The following is a 15494-nucleotide window of genomic DNA, read 5'->3' as shown; positions in this document are numbered from 1 at the left end:
TTTTGGTACTATTAAACCAACTTTGTTAGTAGTTTAATTGATTTTTTTTTTTTTTTTTTTTTTTGCTGGTGCAACCTCAGCCCTAATTAAACATTTATAAGCTCGTATAGCTAGACACAATGCAAGTCACTCTGGCTGAGAGACCTTTGTTCACGGAAAATAAGCATGAGATGTTCAAAAGACGGAATGGAACCAGTATGCTTAAGCATCTACTCACTATCCAAACAGTCCCTATTGTTACAGTTATTACCAGTAATATCCTGTTTGTCACTGGGGTAGCACTTTGGTTTGCCTGCCCTAGAGATAGCAATTTACCTTGTGGCTAAACCCTTTCAGTGTGGGACCTGGAAATTCACCAAAGGTGAGGAAACCTACCTGGGGCTCTGTCCTTCAGCAAACCCTCTTCAAAATACCTTGAGAAATAAGAGACTTGTAAACGGCCACACATCCAACAAAACAAACTCTTTTAATATAAAGTAAAAGATTTCAGTGTGGCATTGTCTCTGATCCTATGTTACATCCATCACATCTCAGCCCTGGCAACAGGCCCTCAAAAAATTAGGTTTTGTGGGCTGTGGGTGAATTCTGTGGCAGAATATTACTAGTGGAGAGCTAATAAGTAGTTTGGACTTCTCTACAGGGCAGCTGCATACATGGTGAAACACCAACAGCCTTTTGTCCCAGGCATCACCATATCTGAGTTGTAAATGCTGTGTGAGATACCTGCAGGAAGCTTGTTCCTTCCCAGGGTGAAATCCATGTATTGCCTTTGATTTCCTAGAGGCAGGTTGGGTCCAAATTTTATAAAGTGGATTTAAGCCCTTTCATATGAAAGACACCGAATAAATTCTGTGTATTAATAATACTGTTGGAGCTCAGCCCTTTGAAGTGGTGGTTACTTCCTCTGGGCCACCCTTGTCACTCCCTTCACCTGTGCCATGAAATCCTGCCCAGGGAAGGAACTAAAAAGACAGAATGCAGCAGGGCAAGTAAACGTGGCTGGTGCTGCGGGGCCACGAACAGTTAACGCCTTGGCCACGGCTGTGGTGCATCTGGAGCTTTTCCCAACACTGGGCTGGATAGTATCACTGTCTCCCTGAGTCGCTGGAGTCGTGGCAGTGAGAAACTGCTCTGAGATCACCACTGGAATCCTTGTTTTTTAACGCTTCCCCCTCTTCCTACATTTTCCATTAGAAAGAAGGAAATTGGTAAATGCCCTGGGACTCACAACCAGGTTGTGACCTGGTGAGGCAAGAGGAAGCACTTGCTAACACATCACTGCAGGTAATATTGCCTGGGTGAAAAACCTTCAATGGAAAGTACAGCTTTGCAAAAATCTGCAGCAAATAATTGCTTTTGAGCATTTCCAGCACAGGAGAACTGAATCAAATGGTTTCAGCTCATTAGGAAAAGTTGAAACAGTTGGTTTCAGAACAGCAAGGGCAGAGGCAGAAAAAACAAGTTCTCCAGGGTAAATTGAAGTGGGATTTTCTGGACCCTCAACCATACTGCAGGATCTGTCTGCATGTGAAGCCTCCCCGAATGCCGCGATGCCTGTGGTACCACCGTGCCCGTGGTCCTGCTGTGTCACCTCTCCTCTTGACCATGGGTTGCCACGCAGATAGATGTGGAAGGGGCTGTTGTCATGGAATATCCTAAAGGCTGTGAGTCCAGGGGTAAGGTTGCCCAAAGTGATCTCTTTTCTCTGTCAATCCCCAGGGTATTTTAAATAAGTTTATGTTATACTTTATGTTGTGTAATATTTTCATGTTATATGAGCTGGTTTTTCTCCAGCACTCTGCTTCCAGAAGTCATTCCCACTGCTCCTGTGTGCAGTTTTGTAGTGAAATTGGTTTTATAAATCATGGGATCTCTCAAAAAACTGAAATTCCATTTTTGATCAATGCTAGTTTTGACCACTGCCACTAGACAGGGTTTGTCTCAGAATAGCATGTTAATATAAAGAGCTATTTTTTCCCTTATCTTTCTGGACTTTCTAATTGAAAACATTCCTGGTTTACATTTATGTGCTATGATAGTTTAGAAGACAAATAAGAATAGTGGGAGTTATTTTAGAGGTCTAAATCTTCAAATCATGAAAATGTGGCTTGATTTAAAAGTGCTTTTACCTGGTGCCCTAAGGAGATAAGGATCACATAAGACCACTCTTCATCTTCCTTCTCCCAGTCCTCCTCTCTCTCAGTAAATTCTGAGCCCACTGGCAATTTCTACCCCTTCTGACAGAGAGGAAACAAAATCAAAGCAAGTCCCTGCGAGTCACCAGGGCAGGGAAGAGAAACTTGGCATGGTGTCCTGACCGAGTGCCACCCTGGCTGGTATCAGCACCTATGTGTGCCCACAGCCCCCGTGCACACACGTGTGCCCGCACGCTCACACCAAATACCCCAGCCCATGGGTTGGTGTGTATGTGCTCTGGTATCTGCTGTCATATGGCTTTTTCTGTACACAGAAATATTTGCAGGGCATGGGAGAGGGAGAGAAGGGCTGTGGGTGCTGGGACCTGCGTGTTGCTGGGGAGTGAGGCTGTAAGGGACAAGCAGATCTCAGCTTATCGTGGAAAAGGGGTTGCTGTAGCAATATAAGACGTAAATTCACGCAGTGAGGCTTCCTTAATATTTTTGGCTCATAGAAGCACATATTTACAGCATGCACTGTTTGTGCTTATATCTTGTCAGGGTAAAGGTTTTTTTCTAAAGTGGTCATTTAATTTGTGTGGTGGGAAGAGTGGAGAAAAGAGAGTGTTGCCTGCATTAGAAGTGACGCTGCCCACTCTTGTGGAAGAAAAGATCTTCACATTTCCATATATCAGATTCTGCAATTACACAGCTTTCTCGTTTGGCCAGTTCATCTGCTAAACCTGACACAAAGCCAGAATGAAAACAGACATTTTCCCATTACAGAATACCAAATCTATGATAAGCCACGCCATGAAAATTCAGTTTTTAAGGAGGTGGGGAGAGAATGAAGGAAACTCTAACTGCTGCTGCAAGATAAGCAATGAGTTTTCCAGTGCTTCTAGAACCTGTTTTTCAGGGATCTCATAAACAATAACAACCATAAGCCAAATGAGCAGGCAGAGAAAAAAAACCAGCAGAATCCGGGACAGGAAAATTTAAGAAGTTTGAGCAACAGTTTTAGCCTATCACCCCATCTGTGTTACAACTTTGGACACAGCTGGGTAGAGTAAGTAATCGCTACAAAAAGAGGCCTGTGAATATTATACTTTATCTGTGGATCTGTTTTGCACAAGGACACAGTGAACATCACCAATGATCTTCACTATATTTGTGTTTTTTTCTTATACTACAAATTCCCTCACTATAAAGCATTCAAACCAGTCACCACTTCTACTTTCCATACCATCAAGTTATAGCACTGAATTCTATTTATAGACCAGTAACAAATGCCTCTTAAAGGAGAGTTATATTCTGACAGCACTGAAAGAGAATATGCTGGTTTTCTCAAAGATTACTCCTTAAATAGGAGATAAATATTGTAATTCACGCATCATTCAACATGGAGCACAAGAGCACTGATAACATATTTTTTTATATGTGTGTGTGTATATATATATATATAGTCTCCATCATAACTGCAGCCTGCAAAGTTCAGAACTTCAGAATTTCAAAAACAAATGAAGTAGTTGAATATAACCCAATGCAAGCTGAATTATATTTGTTGTCCCGAAAATCCAGTGGATTTAATTGCGTCCCTAATGCTGCTTATTTGCCAAAACCACAATAAAAATCAGAAGCAAACAAATAAGTTCTCTGAATAAATCCTGCATTGCCCCAATTGTATGAGCTGCCATCTAAGCTGCCCTGGCTACCATCCAGGCCTGAATCACATTCCCGGACAAGAAGTAACCCCTGAATCCCCTTTGAAACGTCCTCTTCTCTCCTTGATCTCCCTTTACCTCCCACCTGGGTCTCCTGCAGCTCCCAATTAAACTCCTTTTAAAGCACTTTCTTACCTGCATAGTGGTCAAACACTGTGGGCACATACTCCTCTGGGAAGGCATCATTGGCATAACTCATCAGCAAACAGGTTTTCCCGACGGCACCATCCCCAACCACCACACATTTTAACATCTTCTTCGTGTTATTGCTGCTCCCGTCAGTGCAGTTGTCATCTTCTTCCTTGCAGTTCATTCTTGCTGCTGCTGCTGCTGCTCTTGCTGCTCCCAGGACTTCCAAGTGCACATGAAGGAAAAATGAAGTGCGATTGTATTGACTTTTCCTGAGTTTGGAGTTGGGGTGGGGGGGGAGGATGGTGGTGCAGCAAATCTGAAACTCAGGAAATCATACTAATGTTTCCAGGCTGTCACAGCCGCTTCTAACAATTGCCAGATCAGTCAAGAGGATCATCGAGGTGAATAAATTAAATATACAGAGAGGAATATAATAAAAAAGTGCGATCCGTCCTTTCTTGTTCGCCCGAGTCAGGAAATCCTCATCCTGTCCTGGAGTTCTCAGTATTTATTGCGATTTAAAAAATATCAGCAGCCTGTGGCTTTGATTCGCGTCTCCCTTCCTCCAGCCTGGCTGCAGGAATCAGGGATTCCTGTTAAATCCACTCCATTTTCCATTTCATTTCTAACATGGAGGAGAGCCTGGAGGTTTTTAATGGAGTTTTTCCTTTCTTTCTCCAGCTTGCTGTGTGTCAGGAAATCATGGGTTTCCTGCTGAATTCCATATTAGGATCAGTGGGCTTGTGAAGGGCTGCAAACAATGGGAGCTCTGTGTGTATTTGTACTTTGGAGGAACTCTGCCAGGACGTGGAGAAAGAAAAACACTAGAGGTCTCTCTGCAGAATGAAGTTTTTAGGCTTCTTGCTCCATCCTGTGCTGGAGCTGCTCTCGGGGCTGCCGGCACCGAGACTGGCAAGGAGGATTTTGGGGAGACTGTGAAAGACACGGATATTTGACCTACATGACCAGGGAGGCTGCGAGCTGTGTCCATGTGTCAGGGTTGTCTGTCATTCCACGGCATGATTTCCTCTGATCTCAGGATCGGTATTTTCTTACATTTGGGAGGGGAAGGTGGGAGGTGGAAATGCAGACCGGAGCTGTATTGGTTAGGTAGAGATTAATGTCAAGTTTCTCTGTGTCTATAGCTCTTCAAAGCACTTGGCTAGAAATAATAAATAAGTACTTGATTTTTTAATAATTTTGATTTTTTTTTTCAGTTTAAGCATTTCCACTCTCTTGAATTTCCCCCCATCCACCCAAAAAATGAAAAAGAGGGACTCCCCCCTGCCTTACTGTAAATATGTAAACACAGATGGAGATATATAGAGAAAAAGAAGATTAATTAAGAGTTAGAGGAATTAAAAAATGAAAAAAAAAAAAATAAAACCACTGCATAGCAGTCTGTGGAAAAACAGCTTTGAACTGTATGATTCCTGCCTTCTCATCAGTTTTGTCCTGGTGTTTCATGTGCCTCCTAAGGCTTCTTTCAATTTGCATATGTAACAGTCTATATTCACATGAAGGGCCAAACTCCCTGCTCCTTCCACAGGAAAGGTTTTGCAATTTCCAGCAGAAGTGAGCCAGACATTAACAAAAACCCCAGTACCTCAGCCCAGCACATCCTGCTGGCTGCACTTCCCTTCCACGATAAGGGGGGAAACAACCGGGGAAGCACATGGGTGCTAAATACATCCCCCACTATGGCTGGCTGAAGAGAAATTCCCCAAAGCACATGCAGGCTTGAAATGATGCACACCTGGAAGTGTGAAGACCAAGACAACCTTAAAAATTAACTCTTAGCCCCAAACTGTGTGAATAAAGACAAACTCAGCCTCAATAATGAACTTTCTTAGCCCTAAACTGCATGTCCTTTGAGGTTTGCAGTGTACGGGCTCAGCAGACCCATTTGCAGTCTTGCCTGGACAGGCTAAGCCCCATGTGTGTCAGAGCTCTTCAGGGATCTAGATGTACATTGGATCAGCTCTCAACACCTCCCCAGGAGATGGTAAATGGATAAAACATGTCACCAAGGTTGAACAAGGTTTTTCTGTTTACCTGGAGGGCCCCAGGGCTCCATTTGCCATCTCTTATCAGGAGTCTTGGTCATTCAGTAATTTATGCACCATCTTCATCTTCTTCATGTCCTCCTCCCTGTTGACAACAGGGATTTTAGTAGGCAGTGTTAGGTCCAACATCACACCTGCTGTCACAGGGCATCACTAAAGGGTTTCACCAGTTTGGAGTTCAGGGAGCACCCTCTTAGCTTCAAAACTATAGCCTAAGGCTGAGCTTTATTCAAGAAAACCTGTGAGCTCTGGGTATCTAAACCACCATTCTCCAAGCATTCACTCTGCTGATCTTTTCCACCATTAGCAGCATAGCTGGGTCATCCTGGAGGGCATGAAGTGTTACAGGGTTTTGTTCTTTAAGCTTCTTTCATTTTACGTTGGGCCAAACTCCAAGCTTGTGCCTCTCTTGGGTTATTACATAGCTGAGTAGATGCACTGATACTCCTTATGTCTTTGCTTACCAACCCAGAGACCTTGTTGCCAAATATATGAGTAAGTGCATGCTGTTGCAAGGTAACAAAAGAGGCTGAGGAAGCAGAAAAAAATCACTAATTCATGGTTCAGTTCCCCATTGCATCCATCAGACAAAAGCAGCAGCTATCTCACTTCCCATTTTACACAGGCATAATCTACCTGCAACCTTTTTCAACATCAGACATACCATAGTTAAGGCAAGCCTTAACGCTAGTTAGGCCAGATTTAGGTCTACAACAAAATCACGCTGGCCATAGAGCCAGGCAAGTCTCAGCGTGACTGTGTCCCTTGCGATATTTTTTGCAACAGTTTAAACAATGAAATTCCCTTGCTGTATCTCTTGAGGCTTTAAGATACTTTATTCTCCTTTCCGCCTTTTTTTTTTTTAAAAGTGTTTCAAATTTCAAGAGTCTTTCAAAATTGCTTAAAGGGTTTAACTTTTGTGATGCTCACACTACCAAGGGGCTGAACCAGAGGGTCTTTGCAAATCCTTCCAATTCTAAGCTCTGATGTTTGGGAAGCTTTGTGGGGAATCAATTTTAGTTAAGATGCATCAATAGAATAACTTACATCCCTTAGCATGCATAATGGCAGTGCAGCTACGCAGTTAGAGCCTATCCAAAGGGTTGCCTGGAAGATGACAACAGGATAAGTTTATCTTGAAGGTGAGAAAAGCTGACATCTTTCCTGTACAACTCAAATTCAGTGCTACATTTTTTGCTTTACCTATATAGATGATATGTACAGCTTTAGAGGAGTTGTAAGACCTGTATCTAAACTAAAACCATGTTTTATTTAATCTCATTACTTTAACGTGATTTGGCATCATTCAGATCAGCTGGACCAAAACATCTTAAGAGCTGGTTTAATTGCAACAAGGTATAATCACTTTGTTTTACACTTTTCACTGAAATGCCATCAACCCTCCTGCTACTTCAGGGTCATACGTTTTACTTGCAAAGTTGGCCTTGAACCTGCTGTGTGAATTAACAGTCAGCCCTGTCATCTAGCAGCCTAACAAAGTTTGAGACAATCCTGTTAGGTTTTACAAAAGATTTCTTAACCTGCAAATTGCAAGTGGCAATGATTTAGGTTAAGCTGACCCTTCTGCAGTTGCTGTGCAAGTTTCAGCTCCCCTAAGACTCCTTCTACACAATGGAGCTGCCTATGAACCCCAGCATGGAAATTCCAGGGTTATCAGTGATGATTAACAAAGCTCAGAAGGTCTGGTGATTTAATCTGGATCCAGGGCTTTTTTGCTTTTTCACTAATCAGGTTAGAAATGGTCAGATTTGCTCACAAGATCTCGGCCTTTCCCATCTCACAAATCCAATAAGAGCAGGTTGGTTCCAAGCCATGAAATTTGGAAAGAAGTGCCTGAAGTAAAAAAGTAAATCCAACTAGTCTGAATGATCAGAAAACTTGTTTAAATGCAGGTGATTCTCCAGTATCTAACCCAGTTTATTTCATACTTATTTTACAGGCTTCTAGCTAAGACCACCATGTCAAAAAGGGAGGCTAAATAACCATAACAGATACAGGCAGGTGCTATTAGCACTGTGAAGATGGCACCTGAGGCACTTTCTAGCAACATGTCGCAGGCAAAGAGCTCTTTTCTAACTGAAATTCCTCTGACCTTTTTTCAGTTAACAAATTCTTGGGCAGTAGATCTATATCCAGGCACTGCAGAGTATGTCCAACTCCCACACATCTGTGTGGAAGCATCAGCTTCATCTTCAGCAGTGCAGGTCTGACAGGGTGGTCCTTAGAGCTGCTTCCTTGGGGACTAGCAAGTTCAAGGCTGGTGTAAGAAATTTTGGTGAGAATATCTGTAGGAGAACGATTTGCTAATTTGTTAATTAGTTCCGCAATAAGCAATATGTTTGCCAATTAACCCTATATTTCTCTGCAGGCTTGTGGAGAGAAAAAAAATGCCATGATGATGTATCACACTCTTCTTGCTCTCTTCATAGAATCACAGAATTGTAGAATCATAGAATCAATTGTTTGGTTTGGATGGGACCTTCAAAGCTCATCTAGTCCTATCCCCTGCAATGACTAGCGACATTTTCAACCGAATCAGGTTGCTCAGAGCCCTGTCCAGCCTGGCCTGGGATGTCTCCAGGGATGGGGCATCCACCACCTCTCTGGCAACCTGTTCCTCTTCACCTGGCCCACCCTGCCACTCCCATATTTCTTCCCAGTGCCTCCTGTAATGCAGTGGTCTTTTGTGCAACCTTATGAACTTAAAACTTGGAAGCCAGAGGAATTTTCTCCATTAACCAGACTTGGTCACCTGTATTTGACAGGGCTCTCATCTTTCCTCAGGTCTTGTCCTCCTGAACCCTCTCCTTCATCATCCCTTGCCCTAAACTGAGCAGATCTGTCACTACATTTCACCCATAAGACGAAGCTCCATGGAGTGGAAGATTTTGAGGGTGACTGTACTGTTGTGAAACTTTCCTCTCCACCTCTCACTGTCAGAAACACCCTTGTCCAACCTCCCTCCTTCCACCTACCAGTGATGTGAGAATGAGGTTCTGGCACTGCTACTGAACTGTAAATTTACTTCAGGCAATTTTCCTCAATTTTTTTCTTATCCTTTGTCTAATCTGTTTAGATTGTCAGAGATTTTTAGTGCAGGAATTGTGTCCATATTGGGATGAGCATAGCAGAACCATGTTAAGCCTTTCACTGTGCTGTTCAAAACCAAGTTTCACTGGCTATCAGATTCAGGACCTTTCCTGGTCTGTGATACAGTAAGAGAAAGACCCTTGCAGTTAAGTGAATTTGTGACTTCAAGACCTCCCTACAGCCACCAGATCAGTTGAGCCTTCTGGACCTCTCATCCTAGACAGAGTAGCCTTTGGGTGGCTCCTATTTGTTCTTGGGTTGTCTGTATGGCCCTCCACATTGTGCTAAGAATTACTGAAATGAGGGCACTTTAACCTTACTCCTTCCATCCCCTCCTCCCCTTCCTTGCTGGCAGCCCCATTCATCAGTCCTCAACTCCAGTGAAGTGATCATTGAGACCTCAAGTCAATTTGATATATTGAAAAGCAGAAGCATCAAATGACAGAGGAAAAATAAGTTTGACAGTGACCACAGGAGGCATGGAATTTCTCTGTGTGAAGCCTTTTTAGAAGTTGCTTGCTGAAGGGCAGGTGCTGACATTCTGCTTTGAGGCCTGTTGAGTGAGATCAAGCCTCTCTACAGCCACCACACACTGTCAGTCATGTTGTCACCATCACCACCACCATGGTGGCCCATGCTAGAAGTAGGAGGTTCCCTATTTCATGCTGCTGCCATAGATACAATTAGTGTCCTTTGGTTTCCCTTCGGAAAGATAAGTTTATAAAACAAATTACTTTTGAGAGTTGAGGTCAAGCAAAAGATGATTCATGTCCTGTCCATCAGAGTACCCTCTTGCTTTGCAGAGACAGCTGCTATATAATGAGAACTGTACATGGTGTATTTCCATGTTTGTGAATGAGGAGGGCTGCTTTCAACAAGGAGAGGTGGTGATCAGCTTGTTACCTTACAGTCCATTCTGCATCCCTGACTGCAGACAGTGCTGTCTTTCTTACCCATCCATACAGCTGGAAGTATTTGTTCAGGGTCTGTATTTTCAGCTGTTCTGTTCATGAATATTTTGTATTTGGACTTTGAGGCAGAGTTTTCCTTGGAGGTGTGGAAGCTGTCTCTGGATGGTGGACTATGTGCATCTGGCACATTGCTGCATCCCTCCGTTTGCATCAGGGTTCTCTCCTTTCCTTCCAGAAAATTTCTGGCTGTTGCCTTTGCCTTCACTACTTTCTGGTTTTGTTTTTGCATAGTTGTCTCATTACTCTCCTCTATACTCTATCCTCTCTCTGCTCTCCTCTCCCTAGAATAGAGCTGATGAGACTCAAAAGCTGTTTACCCCTCCCCTTAGGATGGTGGAGAGAAGTGGACTTGGGTAAACATTCAGCATGGGATTAGCATAGGAGGAAAAATATCACTTTAAGCAATTTCTTCCCCCCGCACATTGTATTTTCCATAGAGAATTTTTTTTTTTTTTCTGAATTACATTTATTTTAGGAGGAGCAGTACAGCAGGAGGTTAAACAAGGGGGAACCTCATCTATGCCTCTTCTGCATCTTGAAACGGAATTTGCTTCTGCAGATGGTGGACTGCTGAGAATATAAAAGGGCTGCAATCAGGAAATCAAGCTGCACTGAGGGCACCAAAATTGTGGCCAGTTAGCACCATGCGTGCATCCACTCAGAGAAGTCATTAAAGGGACAAACCTGTTTTGTTCAATTCTGAGTAATGCTTGGGGCAGAATCTTCAGTTTCTTTAAAAGCAGAGAAAGTTCCTTGAGTTGGATGTGACCAAATGTAATGTATCCAATGAGAGGAAAAAGTTAATGTCTAAAAACGTGTCAGTTGGAATATGTATGTTTTCAGCTTCCCTCTTTTCAGGCCAAATTGCCAAGCTGGCTTTCTCGTTGAAATGAACACATGACTGATTCATAAAACATTCATGCAGAGTTTTTACTCTCTTGGAAAGAAGTGAGCGGGCTGCTTCCAAGGAGCGAATGTGCTTTTGTGTTTCATGTGATCTTTCTGCCTCCACTCAAAAATAAGCAGAAGGCTGGTGCTGCCTCCACACTCCAAGAGCAGGCAGATGGGAGGAGACCAACGTGGAAAGCAAAGCGATGTCAAGATTGTGATGGGTGGGTTTTCTGCAGTGTCTCCTTGCTGAGCCTATTCTCAGCAAAGCCTTGTGGTAAAGGCACTGCAGTGAGACCCGGGAGCACTCAAACCTGCCGCTCAGACTTACACCAGCAGAGAAGACAATTTCAGTAATGCCTTTATCTCCTATGTGAAATAGGATATTTGTTTTCTGTCTATTTATACTGCTGATCTTCAGGGCAGGGAACCAGCTCCTGCATTGTTTGAAGGATGTGGGTCCATGGCAGAGCTAAACCAACTTACTTGCTGAATATCACCAATAAAGTGTTTGGTCTCACCTCATAGTGAGCTTCATAAAGGAGAAAATGCATAGGATTCTATGATATTTTTCCCCCGCTTCATGTTGATTTTCCTCTGTTTGAAGTCCCCCAAATCATTATAGGGACAGCTTGGCTTTCCACCAGTGAGAAAGTTATGGGAGGAGTGCTGGCAGCAGCAACTTACTTTTGTAGCAATTGGAAGTTTTATTTGCATCGCTAAATCATCCTCTTGCTTTAAAGGTGCCAGAATATGGTGGTAAAATAAGTGAGGAATGTGGACACCCTAGCTATGCTGCTGAAATGTGTGCCCAAAATTGCATGAGACCTAAGGTTAGAGCACTAGGCCAATGCCTTAGGACCTACAAGTACCTGAACATGCAATGGAAGGGGGTGGGAGAGGTGGAATATAGTCAAAGTCTTCATTTCCAGTGTCTGCCGGCTACTTGCAGGTAATTTTTGCAACCACAGCAAATGCAAGGGACTTCTTAGTAGCTTACCACTGGGGGAAAGAGGGGCCGGAGCGTGTGTGTGTATGGGTTGATAACTAAGCTCAGTGAATGGTAATATCTTTCTGCTCTACAGAACTGCATGCCAAGATTTTCTTGTGGTCAAAAGCCATCAGACACTTATTGAGTACCTTGGACTGCCAGAAAGGACCAGATGAGAGCTCCAGGGAGTGGTTGCAGTGGTTCTCCAGAGCTCCCTGCAGAGGGGACAACCAGGTGTCATCACTGTCAGCAGGTCCCAGTGGTTCAGTTCCTCTCCTCCATGGATGCTCATGGTACTGACCAGTCACACTAGCACAGCCCTGCATCCCTCCTCAGGGACCTCTCAGGGGTTTACAAATTGCACCAAGCTCCACAGCCTGGGCTCTCTGAGCTTGTGTTGTGGAGATGTGTTTCTGTGCTCTCTACAGCATACACCCCAGTGCTTTCCAAGAGATCTTAGTGGGCTTTGTAGTGCTCAGCAGAGCTTCTGCTGCAGGTAACACTGCTGTTAATGTACCTGTGCTAATGTGTTTGGTTTGTCTGTGGCATAAGCTGCAGTCACAGCTTTGCAGACATGCCATGGTAGGCATTACTGGCTCTCAGGCTGATTTAGAAACGGTTTCATCTGTGCCTCCTCTTTCTCGTCTCTGTCTGGCTCATTCCTCCTCCGATGGGACTCTGACATCTCTCAGGAGGAAGCTCTGCTTACTTAGCACTGGCCATTTGTGAAATTTAGATATAGTGTATCATTGGGAAATTGTGACTGTTAAATACTGCAGTGTGGTGCTGTGTTCTGCACTGTCCTGTGATCGAGTAATGCAGCCCCATGAAGATTTTAAGGGTCAGGGCTCCCTTTCTCTGCTCCCCCTTCTCCCACAGTGGCACATTTACGCAAAATGAGACTGGCTGCACATTTGCCACCATCTCAGACGTGTCTGGCTTTGCTTCCAGTGTCTACTGTTAAATGGCAGGACTCCCTGTGGGTTATTTTCCTTTGTTCAGAAGCACTTGAGATCATATTGTCTTAAGTGTATTTTGCAATGGTGATATCTCTAGAGATTTAGCAGGAAAAGTTGGGTCCTAAGAATCTCCAATTTTGTTTGACTTCATTGGAGTCAAAGGTCCTGTAATGTGTCAGAGAGGTTGTGGAATGTCCATCCTTGGAGGTATTCAAAAGTTGTCCAGACATAGTCCTGGACAACTGGCTCTAGAATGCCCTGCTTGAGCAGGGGGTTTGGACCAGATGACCTCTGGAGGTCCCTGCCAACCTCAGCTGCTCTGTGATTCTGTGGTGAGATACACCACACAGCTTGGCCTTTTCCACTATCTCAACATACAATCAAGTGCCATGCATATGTATTTTTTATTCCTCTTCCCAGAGGCACCACTGAGGGCCAGCACTGTGTCACATTTTAAGAACTCATACAGAACCCTCCAGTCACAATGGAAAGAATGACTTTTCTGTCATTAGGATCTCATTAATAATTGTTTCTATCAAAAAAAACGTGATGTAGACTACAGCTACGGTGAATATAATATGGGGATCAGTTCCCAGTGAACTATTAATATTATTGACTGAACTTGACTCCAACGTTATTTCTTTGCTATTTTCATGACGTATTGGGTGATAGTCAGATCCAGGTTGCTGTTTGTTACAGCACATATTTAGGAGGCAATCAGAGGGGTCCATTCTCTTTCTTGTCTCTCTCATTTGCACCCTGCAGGCATCAGACCTGATTATTTGACTTGCATTGGGATTAATTCTACATTTTTGGATATGCAGAAAAGCACGTAACTTCTTCTCCTTGCCTGTTGAAGTGGATTATGGGCAGAGGCTTCTATGTCCTCTTTACAGAGGGGATCAATGAGGTATGGAGATGAACATACATCTAGAAACAAGTGGGTTTATTTAATATACGAAGCAAAATATTAGAGGAACTAACTTGAAAAGAGCCAGCAGCTGATAAGCATCTGTAATTTAAACTTCAGATTTTGATGGACTTTGCTCATCAGCGACAGGAGCAGAGCAGCCCCAATTTACGTGCTTTAACTAAAGCAGGCAATCTGGAGACACAATCTACTCTCAGTAGGCATCACCCAGTAGGATTTTTCTTGGAAAAGCTTTTCCCAAAGCTCTGGGCCTGCTGTGCTCATCTGGGCCCTGTGACCATATGTTGCACTGGCTTTTGTCAGGGGACCCCGCTGTGAAGCCTTCCTTTTTTCACAGACTGACGACTCCTTTTTCCACTTGGGTATCCAAGCAGCCCGAGAGCACACTGCTGCAGGAACCACTCTGTAATCGTATCCTCCAAAGCAATCCATCTTTAATGTCTTGGCCACAGAGCTCATGATGACAGTAAAGCAGAACCGGGCTCCCATGTTTAATCCTGAGCCCACCAGCCTTCATCACTGTTGTTGGCTGAGCTGAGAGCCCCATGTGATAGGTGCTGTTTAGGTACAAAATAGCAAAGAAAACTGATGCCTTCCAAAAGCATTTCAATCCTTCCTGTCCCCTCTGCAGGTCTATCAGCCATGTCTCAGCCCTACTCAAGGTGGGAAAGCACTGGAGTCCTGAAAGGTGTTATGTCTTTCCTTCTGTCATGGGTGAGAGCCCTCTCTTTTGATGGCAAATGAACATGAGGAATAAGATGCTTCATTTCAGCCTGTTACTATTACACTGTTTGAAATGGTACAGTGATTTTTAATCCTTCCTATAGATCATCTTCAGAGATTCATCCACCTTCAAAATGGCCATTGAAATGAATTTTGCTGTGTTAGTTGCAGGATAAATAATATAAATAAAAAATCCCAGTTAAAGTCATTCACTAAATGTCTGAATAATGGTGTGGTGCTTATACACATTTATCCTTTTTCTTAGATGTCTTGAGCATTTTTAATTTTTTTTACCTCACTGGCAGTACAGCTCGGATGGCCACCACACATCTCAACACCTCTTTCAATTTAATCTAGATCATCTTGGGCCATATTTTGATTATTGGAGAAGAAAAAATAAGAAGAAAGAAAATGAAAAAGAAGGAAAAAAAAAAAAGAGGAAACTAATTTTATAGGTTTCCCCAGAGAAGGAGCTGCCAAGCTCCTCAGAAATTCTGTCCCCATGAGATGTGCCAACTTTTTTGACCAGGTTCAGTTATCAGTCCTTTTCCAAATTTGCACTGAGGTATGGGTGATTGGAAAACAGTCCATTGGGAAATCATACAAGAGCCGGTTCATGTGACAGATCTTTCTGCGACTTGTCATGCTGTGAATAGCAGAGCAACAGCCTTTCAGCACTCAACCATGTCACTGCTTGCCTCACTTTTGATGGAACTGGGGTGAGCGTGTGCTTGTGGAAACAAGGAAAAAGTTAACTAGTGCTTTTTGTCTCAGTAAAAGGTCTGGTTTGTGTTCTCATTTGATGTTTGCATAATACCTTAATTTAATTGCCCTCATGTTATTATAGCCCCTGCTCCAATAGC

At 43.4% G+C, this 15494-nt stretch overlaps 1 protein-coding gene across 1 annotated transcript in view; it reads right to left on the bottom strand.

The window, feature by feature from the left end:
- RHOJ (ras homolog family member J) overlaps window positions 1–4172 on the bottom strand; it is a gene marked incomplete at both ends in the record, with an annotated part of 54780 nt that extends 50608 nt beyond the window's left edge. The window contains one exon of the mRNA XM_080346026.1: window positions 3995–4172. Within this exon, the coding sequence (XP_080202152.1) occupies window positions 3995–4172 (178 nt within the window). The remainder of the gene's footprint in view (window positions 1–3994) is intronic.
- Between the last annotated feature and the right edge of the window lie 11322 nt (window positions 4173–15494).

This window comes from Nesoenas mayeri (assembly GCF_963082525.1).
Source record: "Nesoenas mayeri genome assembly, chromosome: 5".
Lineage (NCBI taxonomy): Eukaryota > Metazoa > Chordata > Aves > Columbiformes > Columbidae > Nesoenas > Nesoenas mayeri.
Note: the sequence above shows the minus strand (reverse complement) of the source record. Positions and strands in the feature narration are given on the sequence as shown.